Raw genomic sequence first — 18,361 nt, 5'->3', positions numbered from 1 at the left:
ACAACACTGCTGTAAAGTGTTGGACAACAACAACTTAGAGAGAAATGTGTGTAGCTCAGCAGCTGGATGTGAGTGTGCTTCATAACTGTCATGTTGATGGTTGATGTTTGTGCTAATAAAGCTTGAAGTGATGAACAATTTGATGAAGCGTTTGGTCTTTTATCTCTTGAAGAGCAGCAAGAAATTAAATGCTTTTAGAACTTCAGCTGATTCCCTCTTGGACCTGTCCCCCCTGGCCTGACCGTCTGCTCAAATGATTGGATCTCTGACATTTGTCTGTGTTACTCTGTTGGAAAGATCATTAATCTGATGAAACTCTTCATCATCTCCCACCTCTTTCTCTGAGTCACAGTGTTTGGGTCCATTTCATGACAAAAACCTCATAAATTCAGTGATTGTACAGGTTCTACAAACAAAATGCAACTTGTGCGTCTCTGAGCTTTAGTGGTGATGTTCAGCTGATTTTTGTACCTTTGGATGGAGCCAGGCTCGATGGTTACCAAGACTCCAGTCATCAGATGTTGGTGATCATAACAATGTTAGTTTCACAGTTGCTGACATGAAATAACAATAAAACTATGTAAAAATATAAATCACACAAATATGAGTGTGATTGTGTAGTTTGTGCTTGGTGAGGTTACTGTCAGCTCTGTGTTCAGTGGTCTGTGTCAGAGTCTCTTCCTCTTCAGCAGCTGCAGTCGGTTCCTGCTGTAACAGCTCAGTGTCTCTGCAGTCTGACTGAGGGAGGTTTTTGTACAGCTACAAATCACTGTGTGAACAGAGCAGCACTGTTTATTTCATGGACACTCTGACAGTAATAAATTGCTGCATCTTCAGTCTGAACTCCACTGATGGTCAAAGTGAAGTCGGAGCTGCTTCCACTGCCACTAAACCGAGCTGGTGTTCCTGATTCTTGTGTGCTTACAAATTCTATTAGGAGCTTTGGAGGCTGTCCAGGTTTCTGTTGATACCAGAACATAGCCTCATCTCCATCATCGTATGTGTAAACAGGTTTGCTGGTTTTACAGGTGACAGTGACAGTGGATCCTGCAGTCGTTGTCACTACTGGACGCTGAGTCACAGTCACCTGACCGCTGCATCCTGCAGACAAAAACAAATCATTCATTGATCAGCAGAAAGAAATGAGAGAAAAGGCAGCACATCATGTTTGAAATGTTGCTGAGAGAATGAACCTGTGAAACAGCAGCAGGCCAGCGTCCAGATGAGGATGGTGATGAGAGTCATGGTGCTCGTGCTTTCTGCTGTGTCGACTGACAGATGTGAGTCCTGCAGTGTTGAACTCACAGGACTATAAACCTTCTCAGTTCAGTGGAGGATCAGCTGACCATGCAAAGCCTCCTCTCTATGGAAATCATCTCTCTGCTCTCAACACACTCAAGGCAACGTGGGACACAAAATCAGGAGAAATACTGTTTGGATTGACACCATCTATGATCTTAATGGAACACAAGGAAATATTTATATTACAAGTGCAGTTGAGGATTTAAGGAGAAGTTTGTGTCCACTGTGGTTGGTATGATGTGTCTGTTTGTCTGCCTTTCATTTACTGACAGGGTTCACTACAGATAAATAATGTAATTCACTTCTGTTAATCAAGATTTTGTAAAAAAAAATCAGAGTTAAAAAGCATCACGTTCATTTAACAAAGTATCACCTGATAGAAAACTGTGAAAAAAAATGACTTTATTACAAGAAGACTGTCATCGTTTGTCTGTCAGGTGCAGAAAACTAAAGCAAAATGAAAGAAATAACCTTCATTTATACAATAATTTCAATCCATATCAACTAAAATGCTTTGCAGATTCAGAAACATGTCATTTTATTTTCATCAGAGACTTTTTTCAGTGTATAGATGCTTGTTGACAGTGCAGGAGGTTTTTGTACGGCCACTTCATCAGTTTGTATCACTGTGGTTGACTTTTGGTGGAGGAACCAAACTCATCATTGACTGTAAGTATCACAGATTTATCATTTCTGCAACATGAAAGATCAAACTTAATTGTGGAAAATGAGCTAAATACATGAGAAATTATTGAAGGAGTTTGAAATGTGTATATTTATTGTTATTTATCAAGCTTGGCTGAAATCGCAATTTGGCTTTCATTGTGCAAAGATTCACTTTATTATTGTGTTTCTGATCATATTAAGGTTAAATAAATGCCAAATAAGTTACATTTTCTCTTATTTTATTTTCAAATGACTTTTTATTCGACAAAATGTGCTTGTGGAATTGGTCTGAGGAAAAGTTTTAATGCTAAAAAATAACACTAAATTTCTTATTTTTTACATTCAAACTGTTATTAAAATGAAATGAAATCTGTTTATAAAACAAATAAGTGAGTTTATATGTTCATGCAGTCCAGCTGTAGTTTGTGTTCACAGTTCGTTAGTTTAAAGTGGTGAAAAGGAAGTGAAACAGACAGATGACAAAGTCTTTAACTGGATACAGACATTACATTTTGAAAAACAAGAAAATCATTGAAGGCATGAATTATTTACTGTCAAACATTATAAATTAGTCATGAAGATTAAATTTCATGATCGTTATTCTCACAGCTCATCCACAGTCGTGTTAACCTCTGTCATGTGTGGTCAGTGTGTCGTGTTCAGCTGTGTGTCCTACAGTGGGAGTTAATCTGCTCCTGGTGTGTCTCTGCTCTCCCCTCCAGCTGGCTCCACGGTCAGGCCCTCGGTCTCTCTGCTTCCCCCCTCCTCTGAGCAGCTCTCCGGGGGCTCGGCCACGCTGGCCTGCCTGCTGAGCGGCTACTCTCCTGAGGGAGCCGTGGTGAGCTGGGAGGTGGACGGCACGCAGGTGACAGAGGGGGTCCTGAGCAGCTCCGAGGAGGAGAAGAGCGGACGCTACAGCAGCAGCAGCACCCTGAGCCTGAGCAAGGAGCGCTGGATGCAAGGAGAGCTGTACTCCTGCAAGGTCCTCCATAAGGGCCACAGCCAGACCCAGTCCCTCCACAGGAGCCAGTGTCAGGCCTAGAGGGGCTGGCTGGAGCCCAGGACAGAAGCTCTGTGTGTGTGTCTGTGTGTGTGTGTTGGGGGGCAGCAGGAGGAACACACCTGCTGCTCTCATCAATATGACTTTTAATGTTTGCAGAGGAAACTAAAGCTTTGTGTGACAGAGAACAACACTGCTGTAAAGTGTTGGACAACAACAACTTAGAGAGAAATGTGTGTAGCTCAGCAGCTGGATGTGAGTGTGCTTCATAACTGTCATGTTGATGGTTGATGTTTGTGCTAATAAAGCTTGAAGTGATGAACAACTTGATGAAGTGTTTGGTCTTTTATCTCGTGAAGAGCAGCAAGAAATTAAATGCTTTTATAACTTCAGCTGATTCCCTCTTGGACCTGTCCCCCCTGGCCTGACCATCTGCTCAAATGATTGGATCTCTGACATTTGTCTGTGTTACTCTGTTGGAAAGATCATTAAACTCATTAAACTCTTCATCATCTCCCACCTCTTTCTCTGAGTCACAGTGATAAGCTAAGAGACCACTGGCTGTAGTCTCATGTTCAATGGTCAGAGATGAGAGTGGCATCAGTCAGCAACATATGAACAACCTCTGACAAAGATAAATGTGTTTGCTCAAAGGAATAAATGACATGTTCAGAGTTATGTGGATTACAGTGTCAGTGGAAAGTGACGGAAAAGCAAATGATACTAATGTGTGGAAAATAAATATGAGATGTTGGTGATCATAACAATGTTAGTTTCACAGTTTTTGACATGGAATAAAAATAAAACTATGGAAAAATATAAATCACACAAATGTATGTGTGTGAATGTGTAGTTTGTGCTTGGTGAGGTTACTGTCAGCTCTGTGTTCAGTGGTCTGTGTCAGAGTCTCTTCCTCTTCAGCAGCTGCAGTCGGTTCCTGCTGTAACAGCTCAGTGTCTCTGCAGTCTGACTGAGGGAGGTTTTTGTAAGGCTACAAATCACTGTGAGACGCACCCTCATACTCCCCCATACAGTAGTAATCTCCTTCATCTTCAGCCTGAACTCCACTGATGGTCAGAGTGAATTGAGGTTCAGATCCGCTGCTGCTGAAATGACTCGGAGTACCAGACTCACGGCTGCTTATTTTGTAAAACAGCAGTTTGGGAGTCTGTCCAGGTTTCTGCTGGTACCAGCTGAGATCATCATCAACTCCTGTGCTGGCTGTACAGCTCAGAGAGACCGTCTCTCCCACACGAACAGACTTTGACACAGGAGACTGAGTCACAGATGGACTGGCACCTGATCCTGGAAATAAACAGAAAGTTTAATGACATTTTAAAGAATTGACAGTGTGAGGTAAAGCGCAATGCAACTTCAAACCATAAAAATGTATTTATGAAAGTAAAGAACTGATGAAATGTTTAACTGACGCTTTCAAAGCCTAGACTCCACAATAACAGTGAACAGGTCATAAGAGGGACTCACGACGTCTCACCTCGAAGCCCGAACAGCAGCGTGGTCAGCAGTGGAGTCAGAAACATCATCATCGTCACTCATCTGACTGTCAGAGAGACTGCACTGACCTGTCTCAGTGGTTCATCTTAAAGTGCTGTAGGAGCAGCGATGCACAGCAGCCATTCAAAACACCACCTTCATAGTCAAACAAATAGCTGTGTTTGTGTGAGGAGGGAAAATGTTTGTTTCAGATTCCAAAGAAAATCGTCCGTCAGCACAGTTACATCAGTTTCAGGTCAAATCTGTTCTCATTCACACAAACATGTTTGGCTTTAATATTGATCTCCACATGACCAGACCCCATTATAATATTTGTATTGTTTCACTCCAGTTGTCTCTTGTTACTCTTCTGTCATGGAGTGTTCAAGCATTGAAGTCCATCATCCAGCAGGATCAGGATCAATTCTTCATTCCCATATTTCATACACTGTATTTATCTGATTTTTGGTCAAATTGCCGCATTTACTGCCAAGGACCTTCAGAAAGTGTAACCAAGCCCTCAGAGAAAGGAGTTTTGTAACAGTCTTTGCTTCATAGAGGAACACAGGGAAGAAAATAACAAGGTCACCTCAACACCTTTTCATAAAGAGGGCCAAGATAACAAGAAAAGACTGCTGAGACTCTCCAAGAGTGACAATGAATGACATTAATTGACAGAAAACCAGCAATTAACAGAGGAAAACCAACTAATGTCACAGAAGTGGAGGCTGAAGGTGTCAGGGTCTCCAAGACCAAAATCAACAAAAAGCCACATTTATTGGAAAATAGAAACTCAACAGGCCGAAACACAAAAAAGACAGTTCTAAGTTCACTAAGTGTCCACAGAACAGGTGGAAAAAGTGAGAAAAATGAATGGCAGAGACCCCGTACAAAGCTTCCTAAAGCTTATCTGGACTTGTCAAATAAGGCTCTTCCTCCAGCTCGTCAGCAAGACAAAGGACGAGCGAATCAGAGCTGTGACTCGGTACGCTCTCAAACACAGAGTTTCACCAATAACTCAACAACGGCAGCGATACAACAGGCAGTTCAGGTGTGCGTGGATCCAGGAACCAGAGACAGAGGAAAGCCAGCGGGCGACACAAGCAGAATCATCACTGTGGTTAGTTTGTCACCATCAGATAGAACAGAACAACACAAGAACACAGATCCACAAATCTAAGATTACAGAAGAGTTCATGGTGTCAGCAGAGAGAAGCAGGAGATCAAAAATCTTCTTCTTCTTCTTGGCTGCAGCAGAGTAGAGACTCAGGCTGGGGGCGGATTAAGAGGAGAAACGTTCCAGTTAAACAACAGAAGAGATGTTATACTTTAGTTTATTATAATTGGTACGATAATGCAAATATACTTGAATCTGCTCCTCTTCATTGCAGTGTATCTGGTATTTGTATTGGCCTGCATGTGATTTAGAACAATAATGACAGGTTTGTTTAAACCTGAAAAATTATTTTACTGAAAATATTCTCTACAGCAGTGCAGAACATGATTTCAACATATTCTGTGGAACAAAGTGAGAAAGACAAAGTGTTATGAATTTAAAATCTGACTAGATTGAAATTTTGTGGTTTTAGTTGTGGAAAAGGTATTTTCAAAAATGGACAATGCATCGATGGAAACTGACAAAGTCAACTGAGTGACAAAGTCTGAAAATGGTGAAAATGATAGTTTGAAGACAGAAGCAGAGATCAGGATAAGGTTTGTGCTTGGTGAGGTTACTGTTATGTTGATACCAGAACATATATTCTCCAAGACTGCTGCTATAAACAGGTTTGCTGGTTTTACAGGTGACAGTGACAGTGGATCCTGCAGTCGATGTCACTGCTGGAGGCTGAGTCACAGTCACCTGACCGCTGCATCCTGCAGACAAAAACAAATCATTCATTGATCAGCAGAAAGAAATGAGAGAAAAGGCAGCACATCATGTTTGAAATGTTGCTGAGAGAATGAACCTGTGAAACAGCAGCAGGCCAGCGTCCAGATGAGGATGGTGATGAGAGTCATGGTGCTCGTGCTTTCTGCTGTGTTGACTGACAGATGTGAGCCCTGCAGTGTTGAACTCACAGGACTATAAACCTTCTCAGTTCACTGGAGGATCAGCTGACCATGCAAAGCCTCCTCTCTATGGAAATCATCTCTCTGCTCTCAACACACTCAAGGCAACGTGGATTTGAATTATTTGAATGTAGATGTAGAAGCAGATTTTTATGCTTCTTAATTTAAAACTGTTAGTATTGACACTATTGAATGTTTCTGGAAATGAGTGATTATTTTCTAACAACTGTTTTGTTGTTGAAATTTAATTCTGCATATTCAACTTAAAGCAGCATTTTAGAAACTGTCTGTGAGTTTGTTTCAGTTTTATTTAGATTCATTGTGGTTCTGCTTGATGACTCTTGTGTTCACTGCACCAGTTATCCTCATCATCAGTCCCTTCATCAACCCTCTGCACCTCCAGCAGGCCGTTTTCACTTCAGTCAAACTGAAGGAAGTTTTTGTACGGCTCTGAATCACTGTGTGAACACTCCACCATGGAAGCCAAGACAGTAGTAATCTCCAGCATCTTCAGCCTGAACACCACTGATGGTCAGAGTGTAGTGAGAGCCAGATCTACTGCCACTGAATCGAGACGGAGTCCCTGAGACGTGATCTGAGGCTGAGTATATAAGAAGTTTGGGAGCCTGTCCAGGTTTCTGAAGGTACCAACTGAGATCAGCACCAATATCTGAACTCCCTGTGGCGCTGATGGTCACAGTCCCTCCAAGACTAACAGACTTGAATTTGTCAGTCTGAGTCAGAAAATTGTTGCAGAAGACTCTGAAGTGAGTCTCATCCTCCTTTCCACCATGGACCCCACTGATTCCACCCTCCCACCCATCACAGAGGCACACCTACTGATCAGCTTATCCGGCCTGTTACTGTCTCTAACAGCCACACTGTTCCCCCAACAGACAGCACCACAGAGGAGAAGACTGGCAACCACAGACTGGTAAAAAAAAAAAAAAAAAAAGTGCAGCATTTCATTACATACGTCAAAGGACTTGAGTTTCTTTAGAAAGAAAAGTCTGTTCTGCCCTTTTTTGTACAGCGCACTCAAGTGTATGGACCAGTCCAATTTGCTGTCGAGGTGCACTCCTAGATATCTGTACGAGTGAACAACCTCAATGACCTGTCCATCAATTGTGACAGGCAGACGGGGGAGATTCTTCCTGCCGAAGTCCACAATCATCTCCTTGGTCTTTGATGTATTCAGAATGAGAACATTCCTCTTACTCCAGTCAGTGGATGCAGTGATGAGTCTCCTGTATTCTCCTTCATCCTCTCCTTTCACACATGCCACAACTGCTGTATCATCAGAATATTTCTGAATGTGACACGATGCAGACTTTAGGCAAAGTCAGCAGTGTGCAGGTTAAAGAGGAATGGGGATAACACCGTTCCCTGCAGGGCCCCAATGTTGCTCACCAAAGTCCTGAAGACACTATCACCCAGTCAAACATACTGTGGTCGCTCTGTCAAATAGTTGTGAATCCAGGTGATGAGAATAGGATCCACTCCCATCCTCTCAAGCTTACCCCTCAGGATCAGAGGTTGGATGGTATGAAAAGTGCTCGAGAAGTCAAAAAACATCAGCCTCACATACCCACCAGGCCCATCCAAAAATGAAAGAGTCTGATGTAGCATGTACAGGACTGCATCATCCACTCCCATGTTCTCCTGATAGGCGAACTGCAATGGGTCAAGCAACTGCTGTAACTGTGGTCTAAGTAGCTGGAGTAACAGCCTCTCAAAGGTCTTCATAATGACGGATGTGAGGGCCACTGGTCTGTAGTCCTTAACCCCTGCTGGCCTCCCTACTGTAGGAACTGGCACAAGGCAAGATGTTTTCCACCGGACAGGAACCTGCCCAGTTTGAAGACTCCAGTTAAAAATGTTATGCAGAGGCACAGCCAACTCAGATGCACACTCTTTGAGAAGCTTATAGGTGAAATTCCATCAGGACCCACTGACTTAGCAGGACGCAGCCTCCTCAGCTCAGCACGCACCTCGTGCTGATTTTCTAACCTCTGGACAGAGCCAGACTAGTTATTTAACTCTGCTTCCAGTCTTAAGGCATTTTTAAGCACCAAGAAGCCTGAATGCTAAGCTAAACTAATGCTAAGCTAAACTAACAGACCACTGGCTGTAGCCTCATATTTAACAGACTGTGGTGATCCACAGTTTCCCCTCCTTCTTCCCTCTTGTGTCTTGTGTTTGTCCTCTCCCTCTGTCTCCTGTCTGTCTGTCTGGTGTGAGTAGCTGTGTCCCAATTCAGGGGCTGCATCCTTCGGAGGATGGATTTGAAGGCCGCTTACGTCATAACGCTGCGCGAAGGCTGTCCCAATTCGTCCAAATTCGAAGGATCCGACAAATGCAGCCGACAAATGCGTCCTCCTTTTCCCTGTATTTGGAGGATGCGTCGCTACTATCCTTCACGGCCTCCCATATCCCAAGATGCTTTGCGCACCGATTGTTTTTTTTAATAATGGCGACCTGTTGATATGAGGAGCTCAGTTAACAGTTAGCCTTATTAAAACTCTTCACTTACAAATGTTACAAGCTCGCATGTCAACTAATATCTTATTTTGGGTGAATACTCGGTTGTGATTGGCTGCAGGGTCTCCGTTAAAAAGAGTTGTAGGACAACTATAAAAAAGTTCCGGTCAAATAGCCTGATTGTTCTAAATTATTGCGCTGGCTCAAACGCTAGTTGGTAACCGTGGCAACAGAAACTCAGAACATACATTATTTCACAGTTTATTTAACACAGCGGCAAGACAGTAGACAACATGAGTGATTTTATAGTTTCCTTTAACCACATTTAATGATCAGAGTGAATGGTGGATAATATTTCTTGCAATAAAAATGATTTAGGAAACTATCTGTGGACTTTGAGTCTTTGAAACAAAATTTGGCATCATCCTCTGGACACACACAAGCGGTAAGAGGTGCACTTGCCCTCTGAAACGATACTTTGTATCACGTAACATAACGTTAAGCAATCATGTCACTTCCCTCCTCTGATTAGGTCTAATATAACAGTGGCGCCGACCGAGCTGCAGGTTCTGTGACCAGAGCCGGTTACCTTGGCAACGCGTCACAACGAGCGATATGAAATAGTCCACTCAGCGGCCTCTTGTGAAAAACTTACGATTTTAACGGTAAAAAAAACAAGATTAACGTATTAATAATTGATTTAATATTTATTTCTTTCGTAAGTGACCATGGTAAAAGCGGGATAACGCCCTTCGAGGTGTCCATTATCAGAAATGAATGGACGACGCGGAGGCGTGAACCGTCCGACGCGAAGCTGTGAAGATGTTCACATCAGGTGAATTTGTAAGTTGTATAATAGGCTACATTTCGCGCCTCTTACAAGCGATAGGAGCTGTACGGGCGCATCTCTGCACCCCGTACGTGTGTTTTTCCCGGGTTAGGAGGGAAGAGGTTATGACGTCGTGACGCAATCAGGACATGCTCCGAAGGCTAGACCGTCCCATTTACCGATAGTTGATGCGGCCGACGGAGGATCCTCCGCAGGACCCAGCCTCCACAGACCGCGTAGGCTGGGTCCTCCGAAGGATGCAGCCCCTGAATTGGGACACACCTAGTGTGTTTCCCTGCAGGGTGTGGCTGACAGGTTGGGCTTGGCCTCCTCCTCCCATGAACGCAGCTGCACTCAATCATTCAATCAAGACTCACCTGCAGCCACAGTAAATGAGCACCAGCTCTGCACTGACTGAAGTGTCTGTTAATCCATGTGGTAATGACTGAGACACCTGAAGAAAAGCCAAAGTATATTTCTGCTTTCGTCCCTTGCTTGCTTGTCTGCCATCCTGACTCTTGATGTTCCTACGTTCTCATGTGCATTAGGAAATGCAAGTGATCCTGATGTATATGGGAAATTAACATCGTGGGTTGGTGGTAAATTGGAAAAAAATGTGAGTGTGAATATGTGTAGTTTGTGCTTGGTGAGGTTACTGTCAGCTCTGTGTTCAGTGGTCTGTGTCAGAGTCTCTTCCTCTTCAGCAGCTGCAGTCGGTTCCTGCTGTAACAGCTCAGTGTCTCTGCAGTCTGACTGAGGGAGGTTTTTGTACAGCTACAAATCACTGTGTGAACACCCAAGCACTGTTTATGTTATGTTCACTCTGACAGTAATAAACTGCTGCATCTTCAGTCTGAACTCCACTGATGGTCAAAGTGAAGTCGGAGCTGCTTCCACTGCCACGAAACCGAGCTGGTGTTCCTGAAACTTGTGTGCTTGCAAATTTTATTAGGAGCTTTGGAGGCTGTCCAGATTTCTGTTGATACCAGAACATACGGTCTCCATAACTGTCTGTGTAAACAGGTCTGCTGGTTTTACAGGTGACAGTGACAGTGGATCCTGCAGTCGATGTCACTACTGGAGGCTGCGTCACAGTCACCTGACCGCTGCATCCTGCAGACAAAAACAAATCATTCATTGATCAGCAGAAAGAAATGAGAGAAAAGGCAGCACATCATGTTTGAAATGTTGCTGAGAGAATGAACCTGTGAAACAGCAGCAGGCCAGCGTCCAGATGAGGATGGTGATGAGAGTCATGGTGCTCGTGCTTTCTGCTGTGTTGACTGACAGATGTGAGTCCTGCAGTGTTGAACTCACAGGACTATAAACCTTCTCAGTTCACTGGAGGATCAGCTGACCATGCAAAGCCTCCTCTCTATGGAAATCATCTCTCTGCTCTCAACACGCTCAAGGCAACGTGGGACACAAAATCAGGAGAAATACTGTTTGGATTGACACCATCTATGATCTTAATGGAACACAAGGAAATATTTATATTACAAGTGCAGTTGAGGATTTCAGGAGAAGTTTGTGTCCACTGTGGTTGGTATGATGTGTCTGTTTGTCTGCCTTTCATTTACTGACAGAGTTCACTGCAGATAAATAATGTAATTCACTTCTGCTTGTTGTGAGTTTGGAAATTATTAATATTAAAAAGCATCATGTTCATTAAACAAAGTAACACCTGATAGAAAACTGTGACAAAAATGACTTTATTACAAGAAGACTGTCATCGTTTGTCTGTCAGGTGCAGAAAACTAAAGAAAAATGAAAGAAATAACCTTTATTTATACAATAATTTCAATCCAGATCACTTAAAATGCTTTGCAGATTCAGAAACATGTCATTTTATTTTCATCAGAGACTTTTTTCAGTGTATAGATGCTTGTTGACAGTGCAGGAGGTTTTTGTACGGCCACTTCATCAGTTTGTATCACTGTGGTGGACTTTTGGTGGAGGAACCAAACTCATCATTGACTGTAAGTATCACAGATTTATCATTTCTACAACATGAAAGATCAAACTTCATTGTGGAAAATGAGCTAATTACATAAGAAATAATTGAAGGAGTTTGAAATGTGTATATTTATTGTTATTTATCAAGCTTGGCTGAAATCGCAATTTGGCTTTCATTGTGCAAAGATTCACTTTATTATTGTGTTTCTGATAATATTAAGGTTAAATAAATGCCAAATAAGTTACATTTTGTCATATTTTATTTTCAGTTGGCTTTTTATCAGACAAAATGTGCTTGTGGAATTGGTCTGAGGAAAAGTTTAATGCTAAAAAATGACACCAAATTTCCTATTTTTTACATTCAAACTGTTATTAAAATGAAATGTAATCTGTTTATAAAACAAAAAAGTGAGTTTATATGTTCATGCAGTCCAGCTGTAGTTTGTGTTCACAGTTCGTTAGTTTAAAGTGGTGAAAAGGAAGTGAAACAGACAGATGACAAAGTCTTTAACTGGATACAGACATTACATTTTGAAAAACAAGAAAATCATTGAAGGCATGAATTATTTACTGTCAAACATTATAAATTAGACATGAAGATTTAATTTCTTCATCATTATTCTCAATATTTCTTTATATTTACACTCACAGCTCGTCCACAGTCGTGTTAACCTCTGTCATGTGTGGTCAGTGTGTCGTGTTCAGCTGTGTGTCCTACAGTGGGAGTTAATCTGCTCCTGGTGTGTCTCTGCTCTCCCCTCCAGCTGGCTCCACGGTCAGGCCCTCGGTCTCTCTGCTTCCCCCCTCCTCTGAGCAGCTCTCCGGGGGCTCGGCCACGCTGGCCTGCCTGCTGAGCGGCTACTCTCCTGAGGGAGCCGTGGTGAGCTGGGAGGTGGACGGCACGCAGGTGACAGAGGGGGTCCTGAGCAGCTCCGAGGAGGAGAAGAGCGGACGCTACAGCAGCAGCAGCACCCTGAGCCTGAGCAAGGAGCGCTGGATGCAAGGAGAGCTGTACTCCTGCAAGGTCCTCCATAAGGGCCACAGCCAGACCCAGTCCCTCCACAGGAGCCAGTGTCAGGCCTAGGGGGCTGGCTGGAGCCCACGACAGGAGCTCTGTGTGTGTGTGTGTGTGTGTGTGTGTGTGTGTGTTGGGGTCGGGAGCAGGAGGAACACACCTGCTGCTCTCATCAATATGACTTTTAATGTTTGCAGAGGAAACTAAAGCTTTGTGTGACAGAGAACAACACTGCTGTAAAGTGTTGGACAACAACAACTTAGAGAGAAATGTGTGTAGCTCAGCAGCTGGATGTGAGTGTGCTTCATAACTGTCATGTTGATGGTTGATGTTTGTGCTAATAAAGCTTGAAGTGATGAACAACTTGATGAAGTGTTTGGTCTTTTATCTCATAAAGAGCAGCAAGAAATTAAATGCTTTTAGAACTTCAGCTGATTCCCTCTTGGACCTGTCCCCCCTGGCCTGACCGTCTGCTCAAATGATTGGATCTCGCACATTTGTCTGTGTTACTCTGTTGGAAAGATCATTAAACTCATTAAACTCTTCATCACCTCCCACCTCTTTCTCTGAGTCACAGTGTTTGGGTCTGTTTCTTGACAAAAACCTCACAACTTCAGTGATTGTACAGGTTCAACAAACAAAATGCAACATGTGCGTCTCTGAGCTTTAGTGGTGATGTTCAGCTGATTTTTGTACCTTTGGATGGAGCCAGGCTCGATGGTTACCAAGACTGCAGTCATCACACAAAGCTAAGCTAAGCGGCCACTGGCTGTAGTCTCATGTTCAATGGTCAGAGATGAGAGTGGCATCAGTCAGTAAAATATGAACCTCTGACAAAGATAAATGTGTTTGTTCAAAGGAATAAATGACATGTTCAGAGTTTTGTGGATTACGGTGTCAGTGGAAAGTGATGGAAAAGCAAATGATACTAATGTGTGGAAAATAAACATGAGATGTTGGTAATTATAACAATATTAGTTTCACAGTTTTTGATGTGGAATAAAAATAAAACTATGGAAAAATATAAATCACACAAATATATTATTGTGAATGTGTAGTTTGTGCTTGGTGAGGTTACTGTCAGCTCTGTGTTCAGTGGTCTGTGTCAGAGTCTCTTCCTCTTCAGCAGCTGCAGTCGGTTCCTGCTGTAACAGCTCAGTGTCTCTGCAGTCTGACTGAGGGAGGTTTTTGTACAGCTACAAATCACTGTGTGAACAGAGGAGCACTGTTTATGTAGTGGTAACTCTGACAGTAATAAACTGCTGCATCTTCAGTCTGAAATCCACTGATGGTCAAAGTGAAGTCGGAGCTGCTTCCACTGCCACTAAACCGAGCTGGTGTTCCTGATTGTCGTGTGCTTACAAGTGCTATGAGGAGCTTTGGAGGCTGTCCAGATTTATGTTGATACCAGGACAAATAGTCATAACCACCCCATCTGTAAACAGGTTTGCTGGTTTTACAGGTGACAGTGACAGTGGATCCTGCAGTCGATGTCACTACTGGAGGCTGAGTCACAGTCACCTGACCGCTGCATCCTGCAGACAAAAACAAATCATTCATTGATCAGCAGAAAGAAATGAGAGAAAAGGCAGCACATCATGTTTGAAATGTTGCTGAGAGAATGAACCTGTGAAACAGCAGCAGGCCAGCGTCCAGATGAGGATGGTGATGAGAGTCATGGTGCTCGTGCTTTCTGCTGTGTTGACTGACAGATGTGAGTCCTGCAGTGTTGAACTCACAGGACTATAAACCTTCTCAGTTCACTGGAGGATCAGCTGACCATGCAAAGCCTCCTCTCTATGGAAATCATCTCTCTGCTCTCAACACACTCAAGACAACGTGGATTTGAATTATTTGAATGTAGATGTAGAAGCAGATTTTTGTTTCTTCTTATAAAACTGTTAGTGTTAATACTGTTGAAAGTTTGTGGCAATCAGAGATTATTTTCGAACAACTGTTTTGTTGTTGAAATTTAATTCTGCTTTTTTTCTCTCTGTGACACAAGAACGATGTTGCATTACTGCCATCTTCTCGTTTCACTCTCCATCTTTATCCATGAAAGGCTGATACTGCAGCATGTCCCTAGATCCATCTGTCCAGTCCATCATTCTTTGACAACGGGAAATCCATTTCCTCCCCTGCTCATTGTCACCACGCTCTAATATATTTCTAATGTTGTCCTCCACCTGCCCTATTGTCCATCACTGTGTCATCATAACTCGTCTCTCGTGTGTAAATTTCCTGCATGACATGAAAATATGTTCTACAGTCTCAGCCTCATGACACTGATCGCAAAGGCCTGTTGGATTTTTTTCCCATGATGAAAGTGTGCTGTTAAGGTTGCTTTTGGCCAACTCTCAGTCTGCTTAGTGTGACTTGTTCCTTCCTCTTGTGTACTTCTTGTTATACTCACTCTGTTTTGTATTGCATGTAGATGTCTCCCTTTTGCTGCATTGTCTTGTTCTCTTGTTGAATCCTACTTTGTAACTGGGCACAGCAACCGCAGACCATGTTGCGTTTGTTTGAGGATCCTTTGATCCATCTGTAAAAATCTGAACCCATAATTTATATTTCTGGTCTGTGTAACTATAATATTCAACAATGAAATCGGATTACTGTGCTGAATCCTGAGCATTTCTAAGTCAACACAAGGGTTTTCTAATATCCAGACAGGTCTGACTGGCCACACAACAGTATCGTCAATCTTCTGATCATACACTCCTCCATCTCTTTTGACTTGATTTCCCATCTGGCTGAAACTTTCCTTGTATGTTGTGTCCTTCTCCAAACATATCTGCAGCATCCGTTTTGTAGGATGGCTCTCTCCATGTCCTCTCCCTCTGTCTCCCGTCCTGATTCTTGATTTCCATTGTGCTAAGGTGTGTTGCCCTCACTTGTCTCCATCCCTGCTCTGTCAGTCTGCATCCTTGGAAAGGATTAGATCTACAGTCGTCTGAATTACTCCTCGTCAAATCCTCCTCAAGCTTGGAAATTCATTGACTCAATCAGTTTGCTTCTGTTCTCAGTCACAATGAAAGACTTTAAACCTTTCTGATCTCATGATGGAAATATAAATGATACTGATGTATGTGGAAAATGAACATAGTGGGTTTTTGGTTGTAACAATGATTGTATTATAGTTTTTGAAATGGGGAAAAATGTATGAGTGTGAATGTGTAGTTTGTGCTTGGTGAGGTTACTGTCAGCTCTGTGTTCAGTGGTCTGTGTCAGAGTCTCTTCCTCTTCAGCAGCTGCAGTCGGTTCCTGCTGTAACAGCTCAGTGTCTCTGCAGTCTGACTGAGGGAGGTTTTTGTACAGCTACAAATCACTGTGTGAACACTCCACCACTGTGGTAACTCTGACAGTAATAAACTGCTGCATCTTCAGTCTGAAATCCACTGATGGTCAAAGTGAAGTCGGAGCTGCTTCCACTGCCACTAAACCGAGCTGGTGTTCCTGATTCTCGTGTGCTTGCAAATTTTATTAGGAGCTTTGGAGGCTGTCCAGATTTCTGTTGATACCAGTGCAAATAGTCTCCATAACTGCTGCTGCTAAAAACAGGTTTGCTGGTTTTACAGGTGACAGTGACAGTGGATCCTGCAGTCGATGTCACTACTGGAGGCTGAGTCACAGTCACCTGACCGCTGCATCCTGCAGACAAAAACAAATCATTCATTGATCAGCAGAAAGAAACGAGAGAAAAGGCAGCACATCATGTTTGAAATGTTGCTGAGAGAATGAACCTGTGAAACAGCAGCAGGCCAGCGTCCAGATGAGGATGGTGATGAGAGTCATGGTGCTCATGCTTTCTGCTGTGTTGACTGACAGATGTGAGTCCTGCAGTGTTGAACTCACAGGACTATAAACCTTCTCAGTTCACTGGAGGATCAGCTGACCATGCAAAGCCTCCTCTCTATGGAAATCATCTCTCTGCTCTCAACACACTCAAGGCAATGTGGATTTGAATTATTTGAATGGAGGTGTAAAAGCAGATTTTTATGCTACTTAATTTAAAACTGTTAGTATTGATACTGTTGAATGTTTGTGGAAATGAGTGATTATTTTCTAACAACTATTTTGTTGTTGAAATTTAATTATGCACATTCAACTTAAAGCAGCATCTTAGAAACTATCTGTATTTGTTTCAGTTTTATTTAGATTCATTGTGGTTCTGCTTGATGACTCTTGTGTTCACTGGACCAGTTATCCTCATCATCAGTCTCTTCATCAACCCTCTGCACCTGCAGCAGGCCGTTTTCACTTCACTCAAACTGAAGGAGGTTTTTGTACGGCTCTGAATCACTGTGTGAACGCTCCACCACCATGGTCGCCAAGACAGTAGTAATCTCCAGCATCTTCAGCCTGAACACCACTGATGGTCAGAGTGTAGTGAGAACCAGATCTACTGCCACTGAATCGAGACGGAGTTCCTGAGAAGCGAGTTGAGGTTGAGTATATAAGAAGTTTGGGAGTCTGTCCAGGTTTCTGAAGGTACCAACTGAGATCACCACCAATATTTGAACTCCCTGTGGCGCTGATGGTCACAGTCCCTCCAAGACTAACAGACTTGAATTTGTCAGTCTGAGTCAGAAACTTGTTTGCAGAAGACTCTGAAATGAGGAAAGAAAAACATGTTTAAAGTCATCTGAAGCAGCAGCTCAGGTTTTAAAAGAAGACAACAACAAACATGTTCAAAGCAAAAGTGAAGACAAGAGAAGCGACTGAATTTACTCTGAACATGTTGAAAATCTCTCACCCTGACTCAGAAAACCCAACATGACAATCAGAGTTATTGGCAACATCATCCTGATGCAGTTTTCAGTCTGAGTGCATGAAAACAGTTCAGACTCTCTGTGACACAAGAACTTAAAGTGTGAGGAGCAGTGATGCATCAAAGTCATGCAAATATAGTGAAGAAGGCAAACACACACCTGTTCATGTGAAACAGAAAGAGCAGAGTTGAGGTGGAGCCACACTTCATCATCTTGACCATCATTCAGCCTTTTATCCAGACAAGATCACCCCTAAAGTTTGGAATTCAGGACTTTTTAAGTTGTTTCTCTTCAGTGTTCCTGTTTTACATTTGTCCCACATGACTTTGGGTTCATTAACAGACGAATGGCGTCCCCTGCTGGCAAACTGCATCAGTTCATCATCTTGACCATCACTCAGACATTAAAGGTCTTGTCTCTTGCCTGTCTGTCCCTTGTCAGTCAAGTCTGCGTCTGTGTTGCTGCAGGGCGTGGCCGGCAGGTTGGGCTCGGCCTCTTGAACACACCTGTACACAATCATCAATCAAGACCCACCTGTTCACTCAGTATATAAGCACCTGGGTTCCAATCACTACTCTTCGTACCATCTGTCTTGCTGTGTGGTATCGATCGGACCTGATCATCATGTTCTGTACTCTTGTCAGTGTTTTGTCTTGCCTTCCTGACTGTTTGTTTCCTGTTTGTGCTCAGGTGCCTGGCCCTCACCTGTTACCACCCTTGGACCTGTTCACACTCAAGCTCAGGACAACAGACTCTGCCTCATCTGAACTCATTCA

At 43.0% G+C, this 18,361-nt stretch overlaps 2 pseudogenes and 1 gene segment (V, D, J or C); 2 read left to right on the top strand and 1 right to left on the bottom strand.

Moving 5' to 3' along the window:
• The first annotated feature begins 492 nt into the window (after window positions 1-492).
• LOC143331896 (Ig lambda-2 chain C region pseudogene) lies at window positions 493-3,010 on the top strand (annotated as a pseudogene).
• Window positions 3,011-3,959: 949 nt separating this feature from the next.
• LOC143331895 (immunoglobulin kappa variable 1-6-like) lies at window positions 3,960-4,515 on the bottom strand. The segment is given in 2 exon segments: window positions 3,960-4,273; window positions 4,464-4,515. Coding segments are annotated over 2 exon segments (366 nt in total).
• Window positions 4,516-7,008: 2,493 nt separating this feature from the next.
• Window positions 7,009-12,882, top strand: LOC143331894 (Ig lambda-2 chain C region pseudogene; annotated as a pseudogene).
• Window positions 12,883-18,361: the final 5,479 nt, after the last annotated feature.

Source organism: Chaetodon auriga, chromosome 14 (genome assembly GCF_051107435.1).
Source record: "Chaetodon auriga isolate fChaAug3 chromosome 14, fChaAug3.hap1, whole genome shotgun sequence".
Taxonomy (NCBI): Eukaryota; Metazoa; Chordata; class Actinopteri; order Chaetodontiformes; family Chaetodontidae; genus Chaetodon; species Chaetodon auriga.
The sequence above is the reverse complement of the archived record's forward strand: the minus strand, read 5'-3'. Positions and strand labels throughout refer to the sequence as shown.